This window comes from Ictidomys tridecemlineatus, chromosome X (assembly GCF_052094955.1).
Source record: "Ictidomys tridecemlineatus isolate mIctTri1 chromosome X, mIctTri1.hap1, whole genome shotgun sequence".
Lineage (NCBI taxonomy): Eukaryota > Metazoa > Chordata > Mammalia > Rodentia > Sciuridae > Ictidomys > Ictidomys tridecemlineatus.
In genome coordinates this window covers 44625269-44647526 of record NC_135493.1, presented here as the reverse complement: position 1 = coordinate 44647526, position 22258 = coordinate 44625269, and the positions used below count along the sequence as shown (strand labels likewise).

General features: G+C 33.3%; 1 protein-coding gene across 2 annotated transcripts in view; it reads right to left on the bottom strand.

Annotated features, from left to right (window-relative positions):
* Positions 1–14105: 14105 nt before the first annotated feature.
* The window catches only part of Klhl4 (kelch like family member 4), a 99042-nt gene continuing 90889 nt past the window's right edge, over positions 14106–22258 (bottom strand). For both annotated transcript variants that reach the window (XM_040283719.2, XM_005323413.5), the window contains 2 exons: positions 17274–17445; positions 14106–15572 (listed from right to left, as the gene is read on the bottom strand). In XM_040283719.2, coding sequence (XP_040139653.1) covers positions 15513–15572; positions 17274–17445 — 232 coding nt within the window. In that variant the 3' untranslated portion in view covers positions 14106–15512. The remainder of the gene's footprint in view (positions 15573–17273; positions 17446–22258) is intronic.

The window sequence follows — 22258 nt, the reverse complement described above, 5'->3', positions numbered from 1 at the left end:
ACCCAGATAAGTTTCTCTTGCATTCTTGACCCTCAACAAATGCATGGCATAATTAATGTTTGTTTTAACATGCTAAATTTGAGATAATTTGTTTCATAGCAATAGTGACATATAAGAGACTATTTTTATACAGATGCATTATACTTTTGCGAAGGTAATACTAAATTGAACCACTGGCTTACTCTTTCTAAGGGATGGTCTAAAGCCAAAAGATCAGGTATACATTCTGTCTCAGTATTCTGTAATATTACTGTGACATTGTTGTTCACATCCAACTTTCTCCCTATAATCATCCAGCTTCCTTGGAGTACCAATGAAAGGATTGACTTTAGTTTCCTCTAATGCTTGGAACATCGTAAGGACTTCTCCTCTATGCCTATTACTTATATCCTAAGCAAGGAAAGAAATTTTTAGACACACAGTAAAACCACTGGTCTGACCCAACATAGAAAAGCTACTAATTGTTCTGCTCATGATCTACTGTTATAGGTGCTTAAGTTCTGTATCTTACATTTCTGGACCACTGGGCAAATATTTCTTTCTCTAGCCAGCTCTCAACCTGCACCTCATTTGTAGCTTAATCATACATCAAGGGAGTGTGGGAGACATCTTTTCACTGGAAGTCATTATCTTTTCCCTTTACTCTCCTTAGATTTTCTCAGCACATTCAATTTGCTCTCAAGTAGAAACATGTCTTCTACTCTCCAGCCAGTTTTATGCATAGTTGTGTGGTTTTTCACCTGTAATTGTTATCATAATCCAAAAGTGTTCTGAGGAGAATGTGGATGCTATAAAGTTTAATCAAAATGATAAGGTATCTTCATGACCTTAATACAACAAAACAATAAAATATATAATATACATACAAATACACTAAATAAATACATATAAACATACAAAAGTGTGTATATATATATATATATATATATATATAGTGAATAACTACAAACATAATTATTTTTTATCTGATCATATGCCTAGAGATGCAATATCCAAAGCTCAGTGATATGTATGGATTTGTGTGAAAGTGAGATAAGTCATGAAACTTGGTCATTGTACAACTATAAGGTCCAATGAAGAGACACTGTAACTGATGGGCAAAAGCAGTTCAGTTATTAAAAGCTAGCCTACAGCATGGCTGATATATTCCCCACCAGCAATAACTCCTTTGTCTCTGATGATTAATTTAGCTTCACAAAAACCTTGGTTAAGGTAATTACATCTTGGATAATATTGGCCATTGGAGATGTGCTTTGCTTAATGTTGACATTAAGTACAATAACATCTTTATTCTTTAAATTTTTATTTTTTTAATACAAATGGAAAATTATTTTTCATTTCTCTGGTTGTATATGATGTAGAGTCACACAATTCATGCAATCATACCTGTACATAGGTTAATAATGTCTGTCTCATCTTTTTCCTCACACCCCATCCCCTGCCCTCCCTCTCCTCTACCCAATCCAAAGTTCTTCCATTCTTCCCTTGCCCCCCCCCCATTATGGATCAGTATCCACTTATTAGAGAAAACATTTGGCCTTTGGTATTTTGGGATTGGCTTACTTTGCTTAGCATCCAATTAGCTGTAAATGACATAATTTCAACTCCAACTCCATCCAATTAGCTGTAAATGCCATAATTTAAGGCTGAGTAATATTCCATTGTGTATATTTAGCACAGTTTCTTTATCATTCATCTATTGAAGGGTATTTAGATTGGTTCTACAGTTTAGCTCTTGTGAATTGAGCTGCTATAAACATTGGTGTGGCTGCATTACTATAGTATGCTGATTTTAAGTCCTTTGTGTATAGACCAAGGAGTATAATAACTGGGTCAAATGGTAGTTTCATTCCAAGTTTTCTAAGAAATCTCTATACTTCTTTCTAAAGTGTTTGCACATTTTCCAATCCCACCAGCAATCAATCAGTGTATCTTTTTCCTCAAATCCTCACTAGTACTCATTGTTGCCTGTATTCTTGATAATTGCCATTCTGACTAGAATGCGATGAAATCTTAGTGTAGTTTTGATTTGCATTTCTCTAATTGCTAAAGATGTTGAACTTACATATTTGTTGATTGATTGTATATCTTCTTCTGTGAAGTGTCGCCCATTTCCTCAGTTCATTTATTTATTGAGTTATTTGGGGTTTTTTTTGGGTGTTAAATTTTTTGAGTTCTTTATATATCCTGGAGATTAGTGCTCTATCTGATGTGCATGCGGTAAGATTTTCTCCTATTCTATAGGCTCTCTCTTTACATTATTGATTGTTTCCTTTGCTGCAAAGAAGTTTTCTTGTTTTTTTTTTTAGTTTGAATCCATCCCATTTATTGATTCTTGATTTTATTTCTTGCACTTTAGGAGTCTTGTTAAGGAAGTCAGGTCCTAAGCCAATATGATGAAGATTCGGGTCTAGTTTATCTTCTATTAGGTGCAGAGTCTCTGGTCTAATTACTAGGTCCTTGATCCACTTTGAGTTGAGTTTTGCACAAGGTGAGAGATAGAGGTTTAAATTCATTTTGTTGCATATGTACATCTTGATTTTTTTAATTTATGAGAATGATGTAATATAATTGAGTCACCTATATTTGGCCAACACAGCAATTCAGAAAGAATAAAGCTCTCAGACCTCTAAAGTTAAAGACCAAATAGTGGTATGAGAAGATATTAAAGAACAGAAAAAAATTGAATCCCTGAATTGCTAGAAGTGCTCTCTTTTTATATATTCTTTCAACAGTGAACACCTGATGAAAGACAGATCTGATTTCATACTTGTCTCATTTAGCTTTAAATGTTTAAAAATTGAATTTGAATTCCTTTGGAAGAATTTGAATTCTCAACCCCAAAGTCCCTGTGATGATATTATATTTAAATAGTGTCACTCACAAATTTATTTTTCCTACATGACCCATAAAAAATTATTTAGTTTGCTAATGTCTAACCTAAAAAATGCCTTGACTTCTAATTGCTTCAAGTATATTAGTTTGATCTCAACAAACCTCATACTATAGGTTAGAGTCCTCTACATTGCAAGTTTAACTGTTATCGTCAATTTGCTACATCTGAACAAGAAAAAAATGAAACCACACATCTTAGGGAGTAAATGTGTTATGGTGAGATTACAATAAATCAGTGAGTAGATCTTAGAGCAGGACGGGACCTTTATTCACCAGTTGATGGTCTGGATTCACCAACTTGAAGCACAAGGGGCAGGCTGCAAGTCTACACCCTCTGACCCCCTCCTGTGGTTTGAGTACACCTTTAATAGTCCAAAACCATATTAATCATAAGTTGCTGTTGTTATGATTCAAAACCATAAACAAATGTCATGAGATCTAAAATCATAAGCAAACGGTGGAGTGGGCCAAAACATCTCTAGTTGAGTACAAGTTAAAGAATGGTTACTAATATCTAGACAATCTTTGACCAGGTACATTGTCCAAGAAAAATGGGAATGAAAGAGAGAACAATTTTATGTCTTATAAGAATTGCCATTTTGTGTTACCAAACATACTACGCTAAGGAACTATTGATGGGTAAAGAGGTGGAGCTTTCACATGGGAGAAGCAGTTTTTATATGACGTGGAGTCTCAGGGGGAAAAAGAACTTTGTTTGGTCATTGCTCATATAGTTTGTCCTATAACAAATGGAATCCCCTTAAGGTACTTAGGTAGCTCACATTTTTTATTTGTTAAAAGTGTGCCAAAAAACTCCAATCACAATTCTATAATAGTGGGTCAATGCTGCCACTGATGTTATCATGTAGCCAATTTTTCCCATTTGAGGAGTGAACTTACAGATCTTCTACAACTGAGATACGCCCTAGCCCTTTTTTATTTATTTTTTATTTTTTATTTTTTTAAAGGAGAGAGAGGGAGAGGGAGAGAGAGAGAGAGAGAGAGAGAGAATTTTTATTTTTTAATATTTTTTAGTTTTTGGTGGACACAACATCTTTATTTTATTTGTATGTGGTGCTGAGGATCAAACCCAGTGCCCCGCGCATGCCAGGTGAGCGCACTACTGCTTGAGCCACATCCCCAGCCCTTTTTCTTTTATTTTGAGACAGGGTTTTTCTAAGTGACCAAGGCTAGTCTCATACATGTGATCCTCCAGTCTCTGTTGTGTCCAGAGTGCCTGGGATTTCAGGCATGCATCACTGAGACAAGCTAGCAACATTAATTTTAAAAGTTTAAAAAAATAGACATTTATTTTTAGTCTATTATTTTTATAATTTAATTATAATTTATGACTGAATTTTGTAATTTAGTTTATTATTTTTTTAAAAGATACTTTTATCTATGTGCAGTTATTGTTGACTGTCTTACCTTGCAACTGTTCTCCTTCATTAATTTGGTCTACAATACCATGCCTTACAAACAGCAGTAGAAACATTTAATGCAGCTTAACTTCTTGTTTTGTTTTTCTTTCTCCCCAGCCAGCCTCTACCCTTTTTGTTTATACTTTATACTTAGAGACAGTGTCTCACTGAGTTGCTTAGGGCCTTGGCAAATTGCTGAGGCTGGCTTTGAACTTGCGATCCTCTTGCCTCAGCCTCCCAAGCCATTGGGATTACAGCCTTGCAGCACCATATCCAGTGCAGCTTCACTGCTTGGGAAGGCACTATCATACTGTCTTTTCTACCTAATTCAACTTGCCTTTTTTTTTTCTCCTCAAACCTGCAATTATCCTATCATAAAGTAAAGGATAGGTAGAATTTAGAAAACTTTCTCCTAAAACAAATTTTATATAACATTATATTTAAGTATAAAATATTTAATTGTAAAGTAAGTATTTTAGTCTTTATGAACCACAGTTTCTGTTGCAAATAATCAACTCTGCCATTGTAAAGCTGAGTATAGCTGAGTTCCTCTAAAACAAAAAAAAAAAAAAAAAAAGCCAGTGGTGAGAAAATGATATGACCAAAAGTGTTACTTTTCTAACACTGAATAATATCACACTGCCTTATGGAATGCTTGTAAATTTGAATGGAGATCATTTCAGTATACTGTTATCTGACATTCCAGAGCTTCAAATATGCATAGATGACAAATTTCTGCTATTATCCCTAATACTTATATTCCTAACTCCTAATTAGATGTCAAAGTCAGTGCTGTTTTTAAACTTGTTTCATTTCATTACTGAAACATCTCTCAAAATCTCCTGATTAAGAAGAGTAGCTTTTCATCCTGATATTACTTTTGACCCCCATTACTATACAACTATGTAACATGAAATGTTATGTTTCATCTGTCACTGTGATGATGACCAATAAAACTTAATGAGACTTTCACAAATGATTCATCTGACCTAGAAATAAAAACAATAAAAGCATGGAACATTTTTCAAAATTTGAAGAAAATCTTTATTTCTCTAAATAAATAAGCAGAAGTGGAGCCATCTAATGTAAGTCATTGCCACAATTCTGCATGTCTTTGGAAAGGAAAAATTGTTGAACACCAGTTGTTAATTCTCCTATTCAGGAAAGAACAGGAGTCCAGGAGTCAGGCATCTGGGGTATATATACATATTCACCCTGTGCAGCTGAACCTATAGAAGCCATTCTTATTTCAGTCCTTCTTCTTGCTCTTCTCCTGAAATTTGGAACATGGTTTTCCAGATGACCTTGTATCCAGGCCTGCATTTCTTGGCAATATAGATCTTGGAAAAAAATTTCTAAAATTAGACAACTATGTAAATCTTTTTAAAATTGTGCCAATGGACAATGGTTGTAAGGGGAACAATTGTCACTAGACCAGTTAGAATAAGAACCACATATTTGTATTAATATATTCCTTGATGCTATATGGTCAGAAAGTGTAAGAAGATACCATAGAGAATGAGTGGAATGATAATGCCCTGTGAATTGAAGCCAGAAACTAGTAAGAAGAGACTAAGGCAGCATAAAAGTCAATATATGACTGTCCTTGAGGGCTAAAGTTCCATTTGCTAAAAATTAGATTTGAATTTCAGATAGACAATGCATTTTTTTCATTATACTTATGTTTCAAGTACTGTGTGATGTATTTTTACCAAAACATTACATATTTGTTTGAAATTATTACCTCATATCATTATTTGGCATATATTTGTGATGTGTAATTTTATCTGCTATTTTTGTCATATTTAAGAGTACCCAGATATTTGGTTAAACATTATTTTGGAGTGTGTCTGCAAGGGTGCTCTGGGTGAAATTTGCATTTGCATCAGTGAGCTCAGTAAAAGGGTTTTCCTGCCAATGTAGGTGGGCATCATAAAATCCACTGAGGGTTTATATAGAACAAAAGGCATAGGAAGGGAGAGTTCACACCTTTTTCCTAACTGCTTGATCTGAGAACTCGGTCTTCCCCTGTCCTTAGTCTTATATTTATACCATTGGCTTTTTGGTTTTCAGGCCCTCAGACTTGGACAGGACCCTCACTACTGATATCTTTAAATCTTTATCTTGAAAATGGAAGATCATGGAACTTCCCAGCCTCCAAAATCACATAGGAAAATTGGTATTGCTTGACCTCTCTTGGCTTAATGTTGAGGAAGGGATCCAAAAGCTTAAGGAGGTTGGGATTTCAAACTGGTTTGTCATTTAAGACTTTTTCCCAAATTAGAAGGCTCCAAAAGACACAAAATTTATTAATTTTGATAAATAAATTTTTAAGAGGAACCATAGCATTCTTCTTACTGGTCTTCTTTTCAGGTCAAGCATTACAATGGGAATGTGAATCACTTAATTTGAAAATCTACAACAATGAAAGAATTTGTTTATGCAGGGCCATCTTTTGGTCCACGTTTGAGTCAACCAACTAAATCAACTACTAAAGCCTTTTCTAACACATCATTCGTTAGTATCAAATATAGAATATCTGTTTAGTGAGGTCATACCAATAAATTTAGCCTGATTCAACATTGTTTCTTCAGCCACAATCTTATCATCTTTTTCCACATGTTCTCTAGATTTCACACTAATAGTTTTTTTATACATCATATCCAAAACAAACCTTTTGAAATTTAATTCCATGAAGCTTTTCTTCTATATTTTTAACAAACCTTTCATAGTTTTAGCACTTACATTGAGTTTTTAGTCAACATTTAGGTTATTTTTTATGTAAGGATTAAGATGTACATTTAATTTTATTCTTTCAATGTAAATATCCCATTTTCCCAGCACTACTCATTGAAAGGACTGTCCTTTCCCATTGCATAGACTTGGAATTCATATAAAAATATGTTTCCATATAAATAAGTGAAGTCTTATTTGTGGACTTTAATCCATTGTATTGACCTATATGGATGCATTTAGGCTAGTACCACATTATTTTTATTACTTTATATTTATGGAAGTTTGAAGTCAGGAATTTATTATCTCCAGCTTTGCTTTTGCTGAAAACTGCTTTTGCTATTCAGGGTCATTTGAATGGTTATGAATTTTGTTATTTCTGCAACAAAAAATCATTGGGATTTTGATAGCGATCTCATATAAGTTGGAGATTGCTTTAAGTATTATTGATATCTTAACAATATTTGGTTTTCAGTTCCATGTGCCTGGAATATTTTTTCATTTATTGAGTCTCATATAGTTTCATTCAACAATATTTTATAGTTTTTAGCATATAAATGATTCACCTACTTGCTTAAATTCATTTCCAAGTATTTTATTCATTTGATGGTATTGCAAATATAACAACTTTACAAAATTTCATTCCGTATTGTTCATTATTAGTGTATAGAAGTGATACTGGTTTTTGTGTTCTACAACTTTGCTATATTTGTGCATTAGTTATACCAGTTATTTTTTTAATTGATTTTATTTTTTTTAAATATGACAGCGGAATGCATTATAATTCTTATTACACTTATATGCCACAATTTTTCATATATCTGTTTGCATATAAAGTATGTTGATACCCAATTCATGTCTTCATACATGTACTTTGTATAATGATTTCCATTACATTCCACCATCCTTGCTAATCCCCTGCCCCCTTCCTTGCCCTCCCACCCCTCTTCCCTATCTAGAATTCATCTATTCTTCCCATGCTCCCCCTCCTCCTTCATCTATTCCTACCCCACTATGAGTCAGCCTCCTTACATCAGAGAAAACATTCTGCATTTGTTTTTAGGGATTGGCTAACTTCACTTAGCATTATCTTCTCTAACTCCATCCATTTACCTGCAAATGCCATGATTTTATTCTCTTTTATTGCTGAGTAAAATTCTATTGTGAATATGCCACAATTTTTTTTCCATTCATCCACTGAAGGGCATCTAGGTTGCCTCCACAGTTTAACTATTGTGAATTGTGCTGTTGTAAACATTGATGTGGCTGTGTCCCTGTAGTATTGGAAAGTTTTAGGGATATCTACATATAAGATCGCCTTTTTTTTTTTTCCACACAAAGACAATTTTACTTCTTTCATTACAATTTGTGTAGCTTTTATTTTATTTATTTATTATTTTTGTTTTGCATAATTACTCTGGTTAGGACTTTTAGTGCTATATTTTTGTTCATTTGATTTGGTTTTTCTCTGATGGAGTTTAAACTCTGGGCCTTGTACATATAGGGAAACACTTCCCCCACTGAATTGTAGTCCAGTGTTCCAGTACTATGTTGAATAGAATCATGCATTTGTATCTTGGTTTTGAACTCAGACCATAGGAAGCTTTTAGTATTTCACCATTGAGTATAATATTTTATGTGGGTTATTCATATATGGCCATCTATTTCTATCTTATTGATATTTTTAGCCTCTCAACTATCATTTCCAGATAATAGATCTCTAAGGTACTTAATAATATCATTTTCATGTTCTTAAGAGCCAAACAGGGCTCTGATGCTTAGTAGTTCTCTAGTCATTTAATATCCAAATTTCAGTTATCTCATCTGTAAGATGTGACTAAAATCAATCTCTCTAGTGATGTAATGGGATTAAAATGAAGTAATGCACAGAGATTATTTAATGTAATACCTAGAAAATAGTATGCATTTACTACAATTTAGCTGTCAACTCAGTGTAGAAGAGGATATTCTGTACCACTTTCTGTACCCAGTGTATTTCATGATTTTGACCTTGGTCCAAACTCTGCCTTATTCTAACATAATGATAGAAAAAATGCTATTCTAAGAAGCATCTGATGCAGATGAATCCATCCAAAGTCTATTTTGTATGGAAGGCAGCTCAAATGAAAGATAGACACGATATTTAGGAAAAAAAAATGTTTAACGAAGGATCCAAGAACTGGTAATGGTAGGTAGTCTGAATTATCCCTAAACCTGAAAGATAAGAGGAAGAAATAGTTACTGAAATTCAAATAAATATGTAGTTATGAGAAAGGGATGCTTATCAAAAGCTTTAGCTTTCTATAAAACACTCCAATGCCAAAATGTATCATGGCAGAAAGAGAGCCAGGAAAATAAATATCCCAATTTTGTATCCATTGATTTAATTTAAAAAAACAAACATGCCTTCTGACTTTATGAATGCAAAGTCATAACTATAACACATATGTAATTACTTATTTGAGATTTTGCAATTCATAACAAAACATATTATTTGATTCCTGCAAAAATTAAAGGGTTGGCCCCACTCCTCTTTCTGAATGAAACACTACAAGATACTGAATTCTGATATCAGCATAATTCTGATAATTTTGCCATAGTTACTTCCAGTCTTTGTGTGTGTTTGGAGGAGTGTGTGTGTGTGTGTGTGTGTGTGTGTGTGTATGAATCAGCCATTACTATGAGGTTCGTGTATATCCTTGCAGTTCATTGTTTTGTATTTTCACATATGCATATAATGATTTTTTAAAGTTTACAGAAATGAATCATATGATCTCAATCATTTTGAGAAACTCTCTGTCCATCTGGGCTTCTCTGTGTTACTATTCTGTCATATGTACATAAATATAAAGTCCTCTTTTTCTAATTGTCATTTTTTGTTGTTCCATTCCATATACTCTGTATCAGGAAAACTATTGTTCCAGCTACAAGACCACTCTGCAGGTCTATAGGTATATTTACACCTATTTAGGGGGCCGGTTAAATTCCTGGACTTTCCTCTACCCCATTTATGACCACAAGAAACTCAGAGGTGATTTTCAGCCAATTTTCACCTACACATGCTACACAATTATTTTTATTTTACATCTACTTCTACATAGTGCTAAAGTTTGCTGTCACCTTAGTTTTGATCTTAAAAAATAAGGCTTGCTGTCACCCTAGATTTTATGTTAGAAAATTTCTGGGAAATTTACCAGGAGATTTATTTGCATCTAGCACATAGTCAATGAAGATGGGGATATGACAATTCTTCCTATGCCCCACATACATTCTTGTCTATCTTGCTTTGTCAACAATCTTCTTCCCAAGGCACATGTCTTCCAAGCCCATGGTATCTTTATGTATATTTAGTAGGGAAGCATAAACACCTGCTTTTAACTTAATATACATTTTCAATAAAATATTTTATTGAAACATTTTTAGGCTTACAATCTTCAAAATTTTTAAGATTTTAGTTTTAGAACTTTTGAATGGAACTATAATGGCCTAAAGTGGAAATGGTTACAGGATAAGAGTAAACTCAGAAGTAAGGAAAACCCCATCTCAAATGTCAGTTCATTACACTGGCACACAAGTAGCAGTAAAGGTATTTCCTTTCTAACAAAATTAGTGAGTGGAATAGATTTTTGAGTTAACAAGTCAGGTTAGTGAGAAAGGGCCTCAGCATTTAGGGATTTTGGCTAAGATTTCCAAAACAATAAGAAAGAGAACATTTCTGGGTTTTTCAATGTAAGTATTGTACAGGTTTTACATTTTTACATTCTTATTTTGGTATCAATTAATATACCACAATATTAATTAGTGATAACAGAAATTCTAGTCATCAGAGCACACTTCACATTATTTTAAAACAGGCCTGGAGGGATAAAATCAGACAGAGCTCTTTGAAATATATACCTTCATAAATTCACTTAGACTTATGTCAGTTTTGTCAAATCTGAAAGAGGCTAAAAAAAGAGTCAATTAGGCTTGGAAATCCATCTGAGTTCATAGAAGAGTCCTGGACAGTCCAGAAAATTAATTAGAAAACCTGTCCCTTTCACCTCAGATGAACGTGGCAAGAAAAAGTGGACAAATAATGGTGACTGCTGAGAAAACATGTTTCATAGTCTTTTTCTTTCCCTGGAATAAAATCATAGGGTCCAAGTCTTATTTGAGAACTCAAGAAATGTTATGGTTTGGACATGGGGTGTTCCTCAAAAGCTCACATGTGATACAATGCAAGAAGGTTCAGAGGAGAAATGATTGGGTTGTAAGAGTCTTAGCCCAATCAGTGCATTAATCCCCCTGATAGGGATTAACTGATTGGTAACTGAAGTGGTAAGACAAAGTTGGAGGAGGTGGGACTTGAGGCATGGCTTTGGATACATATTTGTATCTGGCAAATGGAGTCTCTCCCTGCTTTCTGATCTTTTGTGAGCCACTTCTCTCTGTTGCTTCCCTCTGCTGTGATGTTCTGCCTCACCTTGAGCTCTGAGGAATGGAGGCTGTTGTCTATGGATTGAGACCTCTGAAACTGTGAGCCCTCAAATAAACTTTTCTCTTCTGTAATTTTTCTGGTTGGGTCCTCTTAGTCATAGCACAGAAAAAAGAAATGACTAAAACAAGAGCAAATCTAAAATCCATGGGTTTTTGGATAAATCACTCTGTGGATATAGAAAGAAAAAAAACTTAGTTTCTCCCCACTGTACTCTCACAACACAAAATGCTGCTGCTATCAAATGTGGAGGGTTTCCCCCTAAAGAAACCAAGCAAGTCCTCTAATTCAATTCAATTTTGATAGCATCTCACAGTTGACAGCATCAACTCTTACAATTGGAGGTCTCTGTTCTCAGTACTCTGTCCCCACTTTTAGAAATCAATTACAAGCCCTAAGTTGTTTCACTCATGTTTCTGATCCACTGGATATAAATTAGTGTGGGAGGCCTCCACGTCATGTGACCAGCGTTTTCCTGATTGGTTGAGGCCCTGTTGGTCACTTCCAGTGGTCTGCCACTTTCAAGTGGCTGTAGATGGTGGCTCCAATCTTGAGAGTAGTAAAAATGCAGACAAATATGTCTTCATATGTGGGCGTGCCTTCCTACATCCCCAGAGATTGAGTTACCTTATCTATCCTTGTAACCTTGCCCCTCTTGACCTTTTCTGGATGGAAATTTCTAAGAACCAGAGTCCCCCCAATAAAAGACTACTCCAAAATGTGCTAGCTCTCTCTCACCAGCCTCTTGTGACATTCCTTGCTCTCCCATTTGGGGAGCTTGAGGCCGAGCGCAGAGAAGCCATCCTGGGACTTGAACTTAAAGGTAAATTGTGTGTCTGTGTTTTATTTGATACCTTAGGAAATTCACTGGAATGACCTCTTAGTTTAGCTGCCGGCGCTGGCTGCGGGCAGTAAATTAGAATTCCTATTAGTGTCTCCTCAAGTTCCATTAATTTTCTATATGACTCATGGAACTCAGGGAAATTGTTACTTACATTCACTAGGTTATTATAAAGGATATGACAAAGGATACTGATGAATATCAGATGAAGAGATAGGTAGGGTAAGATATGGAAGAAGAAGTATGGAACTCCTAGGCCCTCTCTGAGCAAGCACCATCCAGGAACCTCCATGTGATCAGAAGTCAACAAGTATCCCCAAATCCGTCTTTGGTGTTTTGTGTGTGTGTGTGTGTTTTTTTTTTTTTGTGTGTGTGTGTACAGTTATAATTGATTAAATAATTGACCATTGGTGATAAACTTTAGACTCTCCACTACTTGCTGGAGATGGGGCTGAAAATTCTCAACCTTCTGATGCTTTGGTCTTTGTGACAGGATCCATCCCGAAGTTTCCTGGAGGCTTCCAGCCATCAGTTACCTTATTATCACACAAGAAAACAGTCATCACTCATCACTCTGGAGATTCAAAGGATTTTAGGATTGGTATGTAAGGAAATGGAGACAAACACAACATATATTTTACAATATTACAACTGCATTTGTGACTTCAGAAGAAATTGCCTTTAGTGTTCCCTCCACATAAAACAAGGAAGAAGCCACATTTGAGCCACATCTATCCACTTGATGGATAGCATAGTTATGCAAGGTATAACAAGGTATAAGTTTAGTGCCACAGCTGTATGGTATATAAGGTATTTAGAAGTTCCTGTATACTCTGTAGAAATAGATATTAATTATGTTGTTGATCAGATGATGTCCAGGGGATTCTGAACATGGTCATAGTGATTAAATCAAGAAACAGCATTTTCTAATCATAGTTTCTAAATGTGTCAACCCTTATACTTGTTGAAAAAATATATAAATTAATAACTCCATTTCCTATATTTGTGTGATTAAACTATCATCTAAAGGCATGGTAGCAAGTGCCTTGTCCCTATTCCTCCTTTTACCAATTAACCTTGACTAACACAAGTACAGTTATGCTTTAGTGCCCTGGGCCTCTGCAACTCTCCATTCCTTTTGCTCAAAAATCTCAGATTTTGGAATCTCACTGTAGACCTCAATAGCCTGAATGTGACTTTCAAATGCAGCTGTTTAGTGGTAGCCCTGGGTAACATATGTTTGTCTCCTACAAGTCAATATGCTTAAGCTGAAGCAAGCCCATCTCGACCATCAAGAAGATGATATTCAATCTCAGTTTGCTTAACCAGGCATGGCACAGTATGCATATTGGTGCCACATAACTGTTTCTGGACCTATTACAACCAGGCTGTAATAGGTCTTTTGTTCTGTCCCTTACTTACTGAACTCATTTAACTTGATAGGCCAACTAGTGTGCTATGTATAAATGTTTAACTTTACTCTAGTATTGGTTTGGGTAAAATGTTAATTCAGAAGATCCAACGGGCTGCATATGTGCTTTAAGGCTTCTTTATGTCTCCATCTTCCCCTCCAGAACTGGAAAAGTCTACAATCCTGTATTTAGATTAGAGACCATGGTAAGTGTGAGAAGCAAAGGAAGGGGATTTTATTTTTGTATTTAAATATTTCAGCTACTGTGGCAATATAACATCAAAGGAATATTTAGGACACATTGACATATTCTAAAGGCACACTCTATAACCAGAGGAAATTTGTTTTATTTAAATTCAACTTGTCAAAGTACAAATACTTTTGTACAACTTATGTTGTTGTTTTTAAAAATTTAATAGGTAGTAGTACATTTTATAAGTATTTCTCTGGATTTTTATTTGCTGCTTTCATAATCTACAATACAAAGCCATTTTAAAAGAACATATTGCGGAAATTCTAAAATTGAACATTTACCTGAAAAGTTGGTTTCATAAAGAGTTTTTCTAAAATTTCCCTTAATAGCTTTATATTTAAATGGACTAATTGGAAATAAAAATTTAAATCTAAAATACTATTCAAATAGCTATTTTTGTTACTCTATATTAATTTGAAAAGTGTTTTACTACAATTATCCTTTTTTCAGTTGGATAAATATAATGTTAACAGAAAAGCATGTGTTGGTGCATAAAAGATAGCTACAAAATGGACCATGGACTATGCATATAAAACATTTGATGTTTCCATGTGTGAATATTGAATAACATTTTCTCAATTTTAATGCACTTAAAATTGTTGGTTTTGAAACCCATTTAACTTAATGGTATGTATATACTGAGTTTACATAAATGTTTGATGACAATAATACTTTTCTTGTAAGGGAGGACCTGATATACTGAAGCTAATGTCACAGTTGGTATCAATATGATAAACATTCACTGTTTTACGATGTAGATTATATATGTAACACCACAATAATATTTTACTGGTAACTAAATTAATGTAACGGTATGGTAAGAACTATCAAATCTGAATGCATTTTCTGGTAAATAGTTACTGAAAAGAGTAATGAAGCTTGTGAAAATTTTGACATACTGTGATCAGCATAACAAATTATAACAGTGCACCATTTTTTAGACTTGACACAGGAAATATTTTCATCTTGAGAAATGTAAGATATAATATCATTATTTCGGTGCGGTTTGAATAAGACTATAGTGTCTTGATGAAAATCATATTCTATATTTTAAGCTTCAGGCATTATTTTATATTGTTATATTTTGGATAATAGAGTACCTTTTTAAAAAATAAAGTGTTTTTCATTTGTCAGACTCTTAATTTGAAAATTCTTAATGCTTATATTATCTTCACACTTTGATCACTAACAATTTTCATTAAGTATTTTACCATTTTATACTAATGAGGTTAAACCTAGCCTATTGGATTTCTCTATATTATTAACTATGACAAAATATGCACTTAATATTTGTCTACAATTCATATTTAAAACTTATGTCGGCTTCAAAAATGAGAGCAATTCTAAGTATATATTAGAATGACAAAACAAATTTCGAGTTTGCTTATTAATTTTAGAAAAGAACATATTACTTCTTTCTCCCTTTTTTCTACTATGCTTCTTGCAGTTATCCAGTTTCATTCTATTTGATAAAGATAGCTTTAGGGTAGCTTCACCACCACAACACATGCACCAGCTCTTCCAATATTAACAGGCACCTCCTAAAACAAAAACATGAAAAGAAATAAGGTTTGAATTCTGTCTTTAGCATGACATAGAATGTTGGGACTGAGAAAAGCGATTATTTTGATCCAACTTTCACCATACAGAAAGATAAGAGAAACTATAGACCAGACAACAGTGTAGTGTAGGGAAAAAAAATAGATTTTAGATGGCATAAACCTGAGTTTGTGGATTAAGTGATCTTGGGTAAGTTTCACCTCTCTGATAATTTTCATACTTGAAAACTTGCTGAGAATAACACTAACACTTCAATGTTTTTGAAGGGTTAATAAAATTATTAATGAAAATAATTTATCCTATATACTTGTAAATCTACTCCCTGGTATTTATTTCCCTATTTTCATTGTCACACAATATAACAGTGACAACCAGAAACAGAATGGGGTTCTCTTAGCTACTGGTCTATTATCTTCAGGAAATTCAATTCCATAAGTTTAGTCAAACATTTTGATTATTGTATTTGAGCTAAAACCTTATTTGCTACTTATTTTCCATCTCTGATTGGTACCAAGCTTTGCTAAAATAAGAAGTTACCTACATGGTAGGGTGTGAGACTCTTCAAATTTTTGGAGGAAGGAGAAGAAAACCCATTATCAGTTGTCATTATATTAATAAATATTTATTTAAAGCACAACAAAATGCAATGTGGCATGAAGTCAGTTTCATGCAAGGTAAAGTTGAGTTCTAAATAGGAGATTTGCCAGTTTGCATTGATGGTAAAGAGTTAATCCTATATAATTTTTATCAACCCACAATTTACTTAGCAGAATAAATATATATATATATATATATATATATATATATATATATTTTGGGATCAATTTAGGGCTAGTCACTGGCAAAATGGTCAAAAGAGTCACATTTTTCTTTACAATCTCCAAGATGTACTTTCAGTTTTCTTTTTTGCATCCTTGGAATTTGTTCTATTAGATCCTTAGCTCTTTTGAGGAGTTTAATTCTGGTCTCTTGCTGTGTACTAAATTCCTTGAATGACTGAAGTTAGGAGTATTGCCATTTACACAGTCTCTATGAGGAGAAGATTGAAGGCTTTTCTTCTAGTCACCAACTGTCTTATTAGGGCAGGCATTGTGGAATAAGATATTGATCATTGTTTCTCAACTTAAAATACAAACATAAAAGGTTAACCAGAGTGAAGCTCTTGAATTATTCAATCTGATTCACTGCCTTATTTTATTTTTTCCCCCAGTACCAGGGACTGAAGCCAGGGATGCTTAGCCACTGAGCCACATCCCTAGTCCTTTTTCATATCTTATTTAGAGACAGAGTCGAAGTTGCTTAGGGCCTTGCTAAATTGCTGATGCTGTCTTTGAACTTGTGATCCTCTTGTCTCAGCCTCCAGAGCCACTGGGATTACAGGCATGTACCACTGTGCCCAGCTGATTCACTTCCTATCTGTGAGAGTAATGCTCCTGTTGAGTCAAGCCTTTTCTCTTTCATATAAGTGCTGCTGTATCCTAGTAATGACCTGCTAAAGCAACTAACAATTCTCTAAATCAACTATAAGTTCTCTAAGACATAGATAAAACACATACTATCAATCTCAACAAAAGGCCAGGTTAGGTCCTAGAAAGGAAAAGAATGAAATTAATTCCAAAAACAAATTTTAAAATAATTTACTAAAATTGAAACATACTAATTTGAATATTTTATGAGAGTACCTCTGTCCATTCATTTTTCTGAGCATCATATGACTCAACAGTGTTCAAATAAGTGTGTCCATCATATCCTCCAACCACATACAGTTTGTCTCCAAGGGGACAGACAGCAACAGCATCTCGAGGAACACTCAGAGGTGCCACTGTTGACCATGAATCATGTTTTGGATCATATCTTAAAGAGATTTAGGAAGACAATTCAGAGAGAAAATGCAATATTGTTAAAATATAAAATAATGGGCATTAATAAAATACACATTTATCTAAAACACTAAATTAAAAACACATTATAAATATCAAGTGTTAGTTGGCTAATAGTGTTAAAGATACACAAAATTAAAAACACATTATAAATATCAAGTGTTAGTTGGCTAATAGTGTTAAGGATACATATATAACAGAATTCTCATCAGCCACCAGAGGTCTCTCAAAGCATATCAAAGAAGTGTTTCCTAAATACCATGAATTTCTTTATACTCAGATTATCTTTGAAGAAAATTCACATATTGGAATCATAGCACATATAAAAATTGTCCACTCTCTCATTTAGTGTTTTGGTTGGGGAGGTATTTAATTTCATATTCTTTGTTCATGAAAATTATTCTTGGGAAGCCTAATCCTAATTACATGAAAGCTCACATTTGAAAGTAAACCTAAAGACAATTGTTGTTTTTTAAAAATTTTATTTGTGCTGAATAAAATGTAGTACCTTGCTTTTAATATTATTTACACTTAGAATGAGTATAATTTTATCCTGTTTTTTTTTTCTTCTGAGGGTACTTATTCAACTATACAGGAGTCTAGGAGCTTTTTTGCTTGTTTGTTTGCTTCTATTTTAGTCTAACTGCTATATCAAAACATTTTCAGTATGCAAACAAGAATTCAGTAAGTAATATTAATTAAAATACTTTCTAGGAACTGTTTCTTAAACTTTAAAGCCTGTTTAAAACACACATAATACTGAGACTTAAAAGGGATAAAAATTAAGAAAATTCACAAAACTATACTTGGGAATTCTCTAATTTTATGTTGACCTAGTTATAAAGGCCCAATGAAAGATTTATTTATGGTTTATTTTATAAACTTAACTTTCATTTATCATCTACTAATGTATTTATATATTCATATTGTCTCCTCTTTTAATATCATATATATATATATATATATATATATATAGAGAGAGAGAGAGAGAGAGAGAGAGAGAGAGAGAGAGCTATATACCATGCCCTTTTTATTTATATTTTTATGTTTGTTTTAATTTTTATTTGTTATTTTTAGTTATGCATGACAATAGAATGCATTTTGACAGATTGTACATAAACAGTGTATAATTTATTCTATTTAGGATCAGACTCTTGCGGTTGCACATGATGTGGAGTTACCCGGGTCATGTATTCAAATACAAGTCTAGGAAAGTTATTACCTATTAATTTAGTGTTTCCTAATCCCCTCCCCCACCTTTATCTACATTTTCTTTTGTTTAATCCAATGTTTTACTGTTATCCTTCTCCCCAACCTCCCCTGTTTGGGGTTAGTATCCACAAATTAGAGAACATTTGGCCTTTGTTTAAAATTAGATATATTTCACTTAGCATGATAGTTTCCAGTTCCATCCTTTCACTGGCAAATACCATAATTTCATTCTTCTTTATGGCTGAGCAATACTACATTGTGGACAAATACCACATTTTCTTCATCCATTCATCCATTGATGTTTGATGTTTCCATTGTTTGGTTATTGTGAGTTGAGCTGCTATAAACATTGATGTGGCTGAATCACTGTAGTATGCTATTTTTAAGTCCTTTGGGTATAGACGGAGGAGTTGAATAACTGGGTCAAATGGTGTTCCATTCCAAGTTTTCTAAGGAATCTCTATACTGCTTTCCAGATTGGTTGCACCAATTTGCAGTCCCACCAGCAATATATGAGTGAACCTTTTTCCCCCACATGCTCACCAATATTTATTGTTACTTGTATTCTTAACAATTGCCATTCTGAGAGGATTGCTGAGCTACATCCACAGCTATTTTTATTTTTTTATTTTATTTTTTATGTTTTGAGACAGGGTTTCACTAAGTTGTTTAGGGCCTCACTAATTTACTGAGTCTGGCTTTGAACTTACAATCCCCCTGCCTAGTCTCTGGAGTCACTGGGATGTGCACTACCATGCCCTGCACCTTTAATTATATTTTAAATCATCTGATATCAGTTTCTATCTGAAGTTGACCTCATATCCAAGAATATACTTGATACTATTTGAAAACAGTAAGTAACTAAGCAACTTCAATACCCATTAAAATTTATTGTTATGTAGTATATCAACTTGATTTCTGATATAAGATGACCCACAACCAGAATATCTATAGTTATTTGCTCTAGCTATGTGGATCTTCAAAACACCAGCTATTATTAACTGAGGCTGCATTCAGTAACATTCAATGTAAAAACATGTAGGAATGGTGAACCAGAAGTCACTAAAGGAATTCCTTACAGATTTGCATCCAATAACCCAAGAGTTTTCTGCATGTTTATAAATAATAACCCAAATCTTCCTCATGTTATTATTATCTGGATATTGCTTAAAACACATTTCACCATACTTTTTAAGCACAAATAAAATTTTAAAATAACAATAATTTTCCATGGATTCATTTGTACTTTGGATCAATGTTTTCCCTAATATTATATTAATATTATGTTTATATTATAGATGTTTTAGTGTTGTCTACAATCAAGTAACTCATAAAAAGACTATAGAGGGCTAGAGTTGTACCTCAGTGATAGAGTGCTTGCCTAGCACATGTGAGGCACTGGATTTAGATTCTCAGCACCACATAAAAATAAATAAATAAATATAGGTATTGTATCCATCTACAACTAAAAAATACTTTAAAAATTTGAAGACACATGGTTCTTAGTTACAGAATCATATTTTACATAAAAATATAATTCAATTCCTCAGTACAGCTAAAATAAAAAAACTAGAGATATATATTTTATGACAAGTTTGTATATGTATTTTTCATATATACATATATTATAAATATGTATATGTAAATTTTCTGACAGGCAGAAATTATGAATTGTAGATGCATTTAACTTTTTGAGGTTTACAAAAGGAATCCATAAATTATCTAGGTAATTTAAAATTTCTACACTTCTTTTAATTTATTTCAATATTCTTTTAACAACTGTATCTACTACATATTTTGAGTCTTTCTAAAAGGAGACCATGATTCCTTCTAGCCACACACACACAATGCATACACACAATTCCTAAAATTGGATAATTTTATCATGAAATTCTTTATGAATAAAAGAAGAAATTATTGACTTGAATTCTGCCAAATGTCCTAATGTAACATAACAAATTTGATTTTACACCAAAATGGAAAGTCAAATATGATTAGTTTCATACATTTACAAACTCCACATATAAGAAAAATCCTTCTGCTACTGTTTTTTATTTAACAAGAGAAGCCTCAGCTTCTACATCTGTAAAGTGATAGGGATAAACTAGATCTTAAAGGTCTTTTCCACTTGAAACTATAATAATTCCAGTGTTGTTGCTGATGGATATAAACAATGAACACAGACATAAGCCTCATTCTTAAATATAAAGAAAATCCAATGTGACATTTTTGTAATTTTTGTCTTGTCAATATATTATTAAAATTGATGTCAGTAATTCAGTAGGAAATCTATCTATCTATCATCTATGTACCACAATCCAGCCAACAATAGCAGAACATGTAAGTGACTATGGAATATCATAAAGAATAGAGTATGTTTTAGGAGACAAAGTAGATATTAATAAGTTGAAACATTAAAAATTTCCAAGATATTCTTTTCTGGTCACAAAGAAAATAAACTGCAAATTAAAAAATAAAACTGAAAAATCCATGAACCTGTGGAACAAATGAGTCAAACCAAAAGTCACAAAGAGCTAGGTGTGGTGGTGCACACCTGTAATACCTGTGGTTTGGGAGATTGAGGCAAGGAAGATCACAAGTTCAAAGCCAGCTCAGCTTCACCAATTTAGCATGGCTGTAAACAAACATGTCTCAAAATAAACAATAAAAAGTACTGGAGATGTTACTCAGTGATAAAGAACCACTGGATTCAATCCCCAGTGCCATAAAACAAAGTAATCACAAGAAGAACTATAAAATACTTTAATAGAAATGAAAAGGAAAACATGATATACAAATCCTATGTGATGCAATGAAAACAGTGCTATGTGGAAAATTTATAACTAAAAATGCTGTATTTAAACCAAAGTTTGCAAATCAACAAACTTTACATTTAAAAACTAGAAAAAAGTAAGCAAACTAAATCCAAAGCACAGAAGTAAGGAAATAATATAGAGCAGAAATAAATAATATAGTCAACAGAAAAACTAAAGAATATTAATAATGAATGAAACCAAAAGTTGTTTTTTTTATTATTATTTTTCCTTTTTGGCACTAAGGATCCAACTTAGGAGTGTGTTATCACTGGTCTCCATCCGCAGTCCTTTTTATTTTGAGTCAGGGTCTCACTAAGTTGCTAAAGCTAGCCTCATCTTTGAAATCCTCCTGCCTCTGCCTCCTGAGTAAGTGAGATTACAGATCCATGCTTGGCAAGTGTTGGTTCATTGAAATGATAAAAATGTTTATAAATTTTAATTCTTTTATAATAAGCAAATAGAGAAAATATTCACTAGAATCAGTGAAATAAGTGACATAAATACTAATTTTTCAGAAAAAAGAAATAATAAAAAATTACTAGGAGGGGCTGGGGTTATGGCTCAGTAATAGAGTGCTTGCTTAGCATGTGTGAGGAACTGGGTTCTATTCTCAGCACCACATATAAATAAATAAAATAAAGGTCCATTGATAAATACAAAAATACATTAATAAATGAAATTAGTATGAATGTTTTTACTCCAATAATTTGGATAAATTAGATGAAATGGGAAAATTCCTAGAAAAATACAACCCACTGA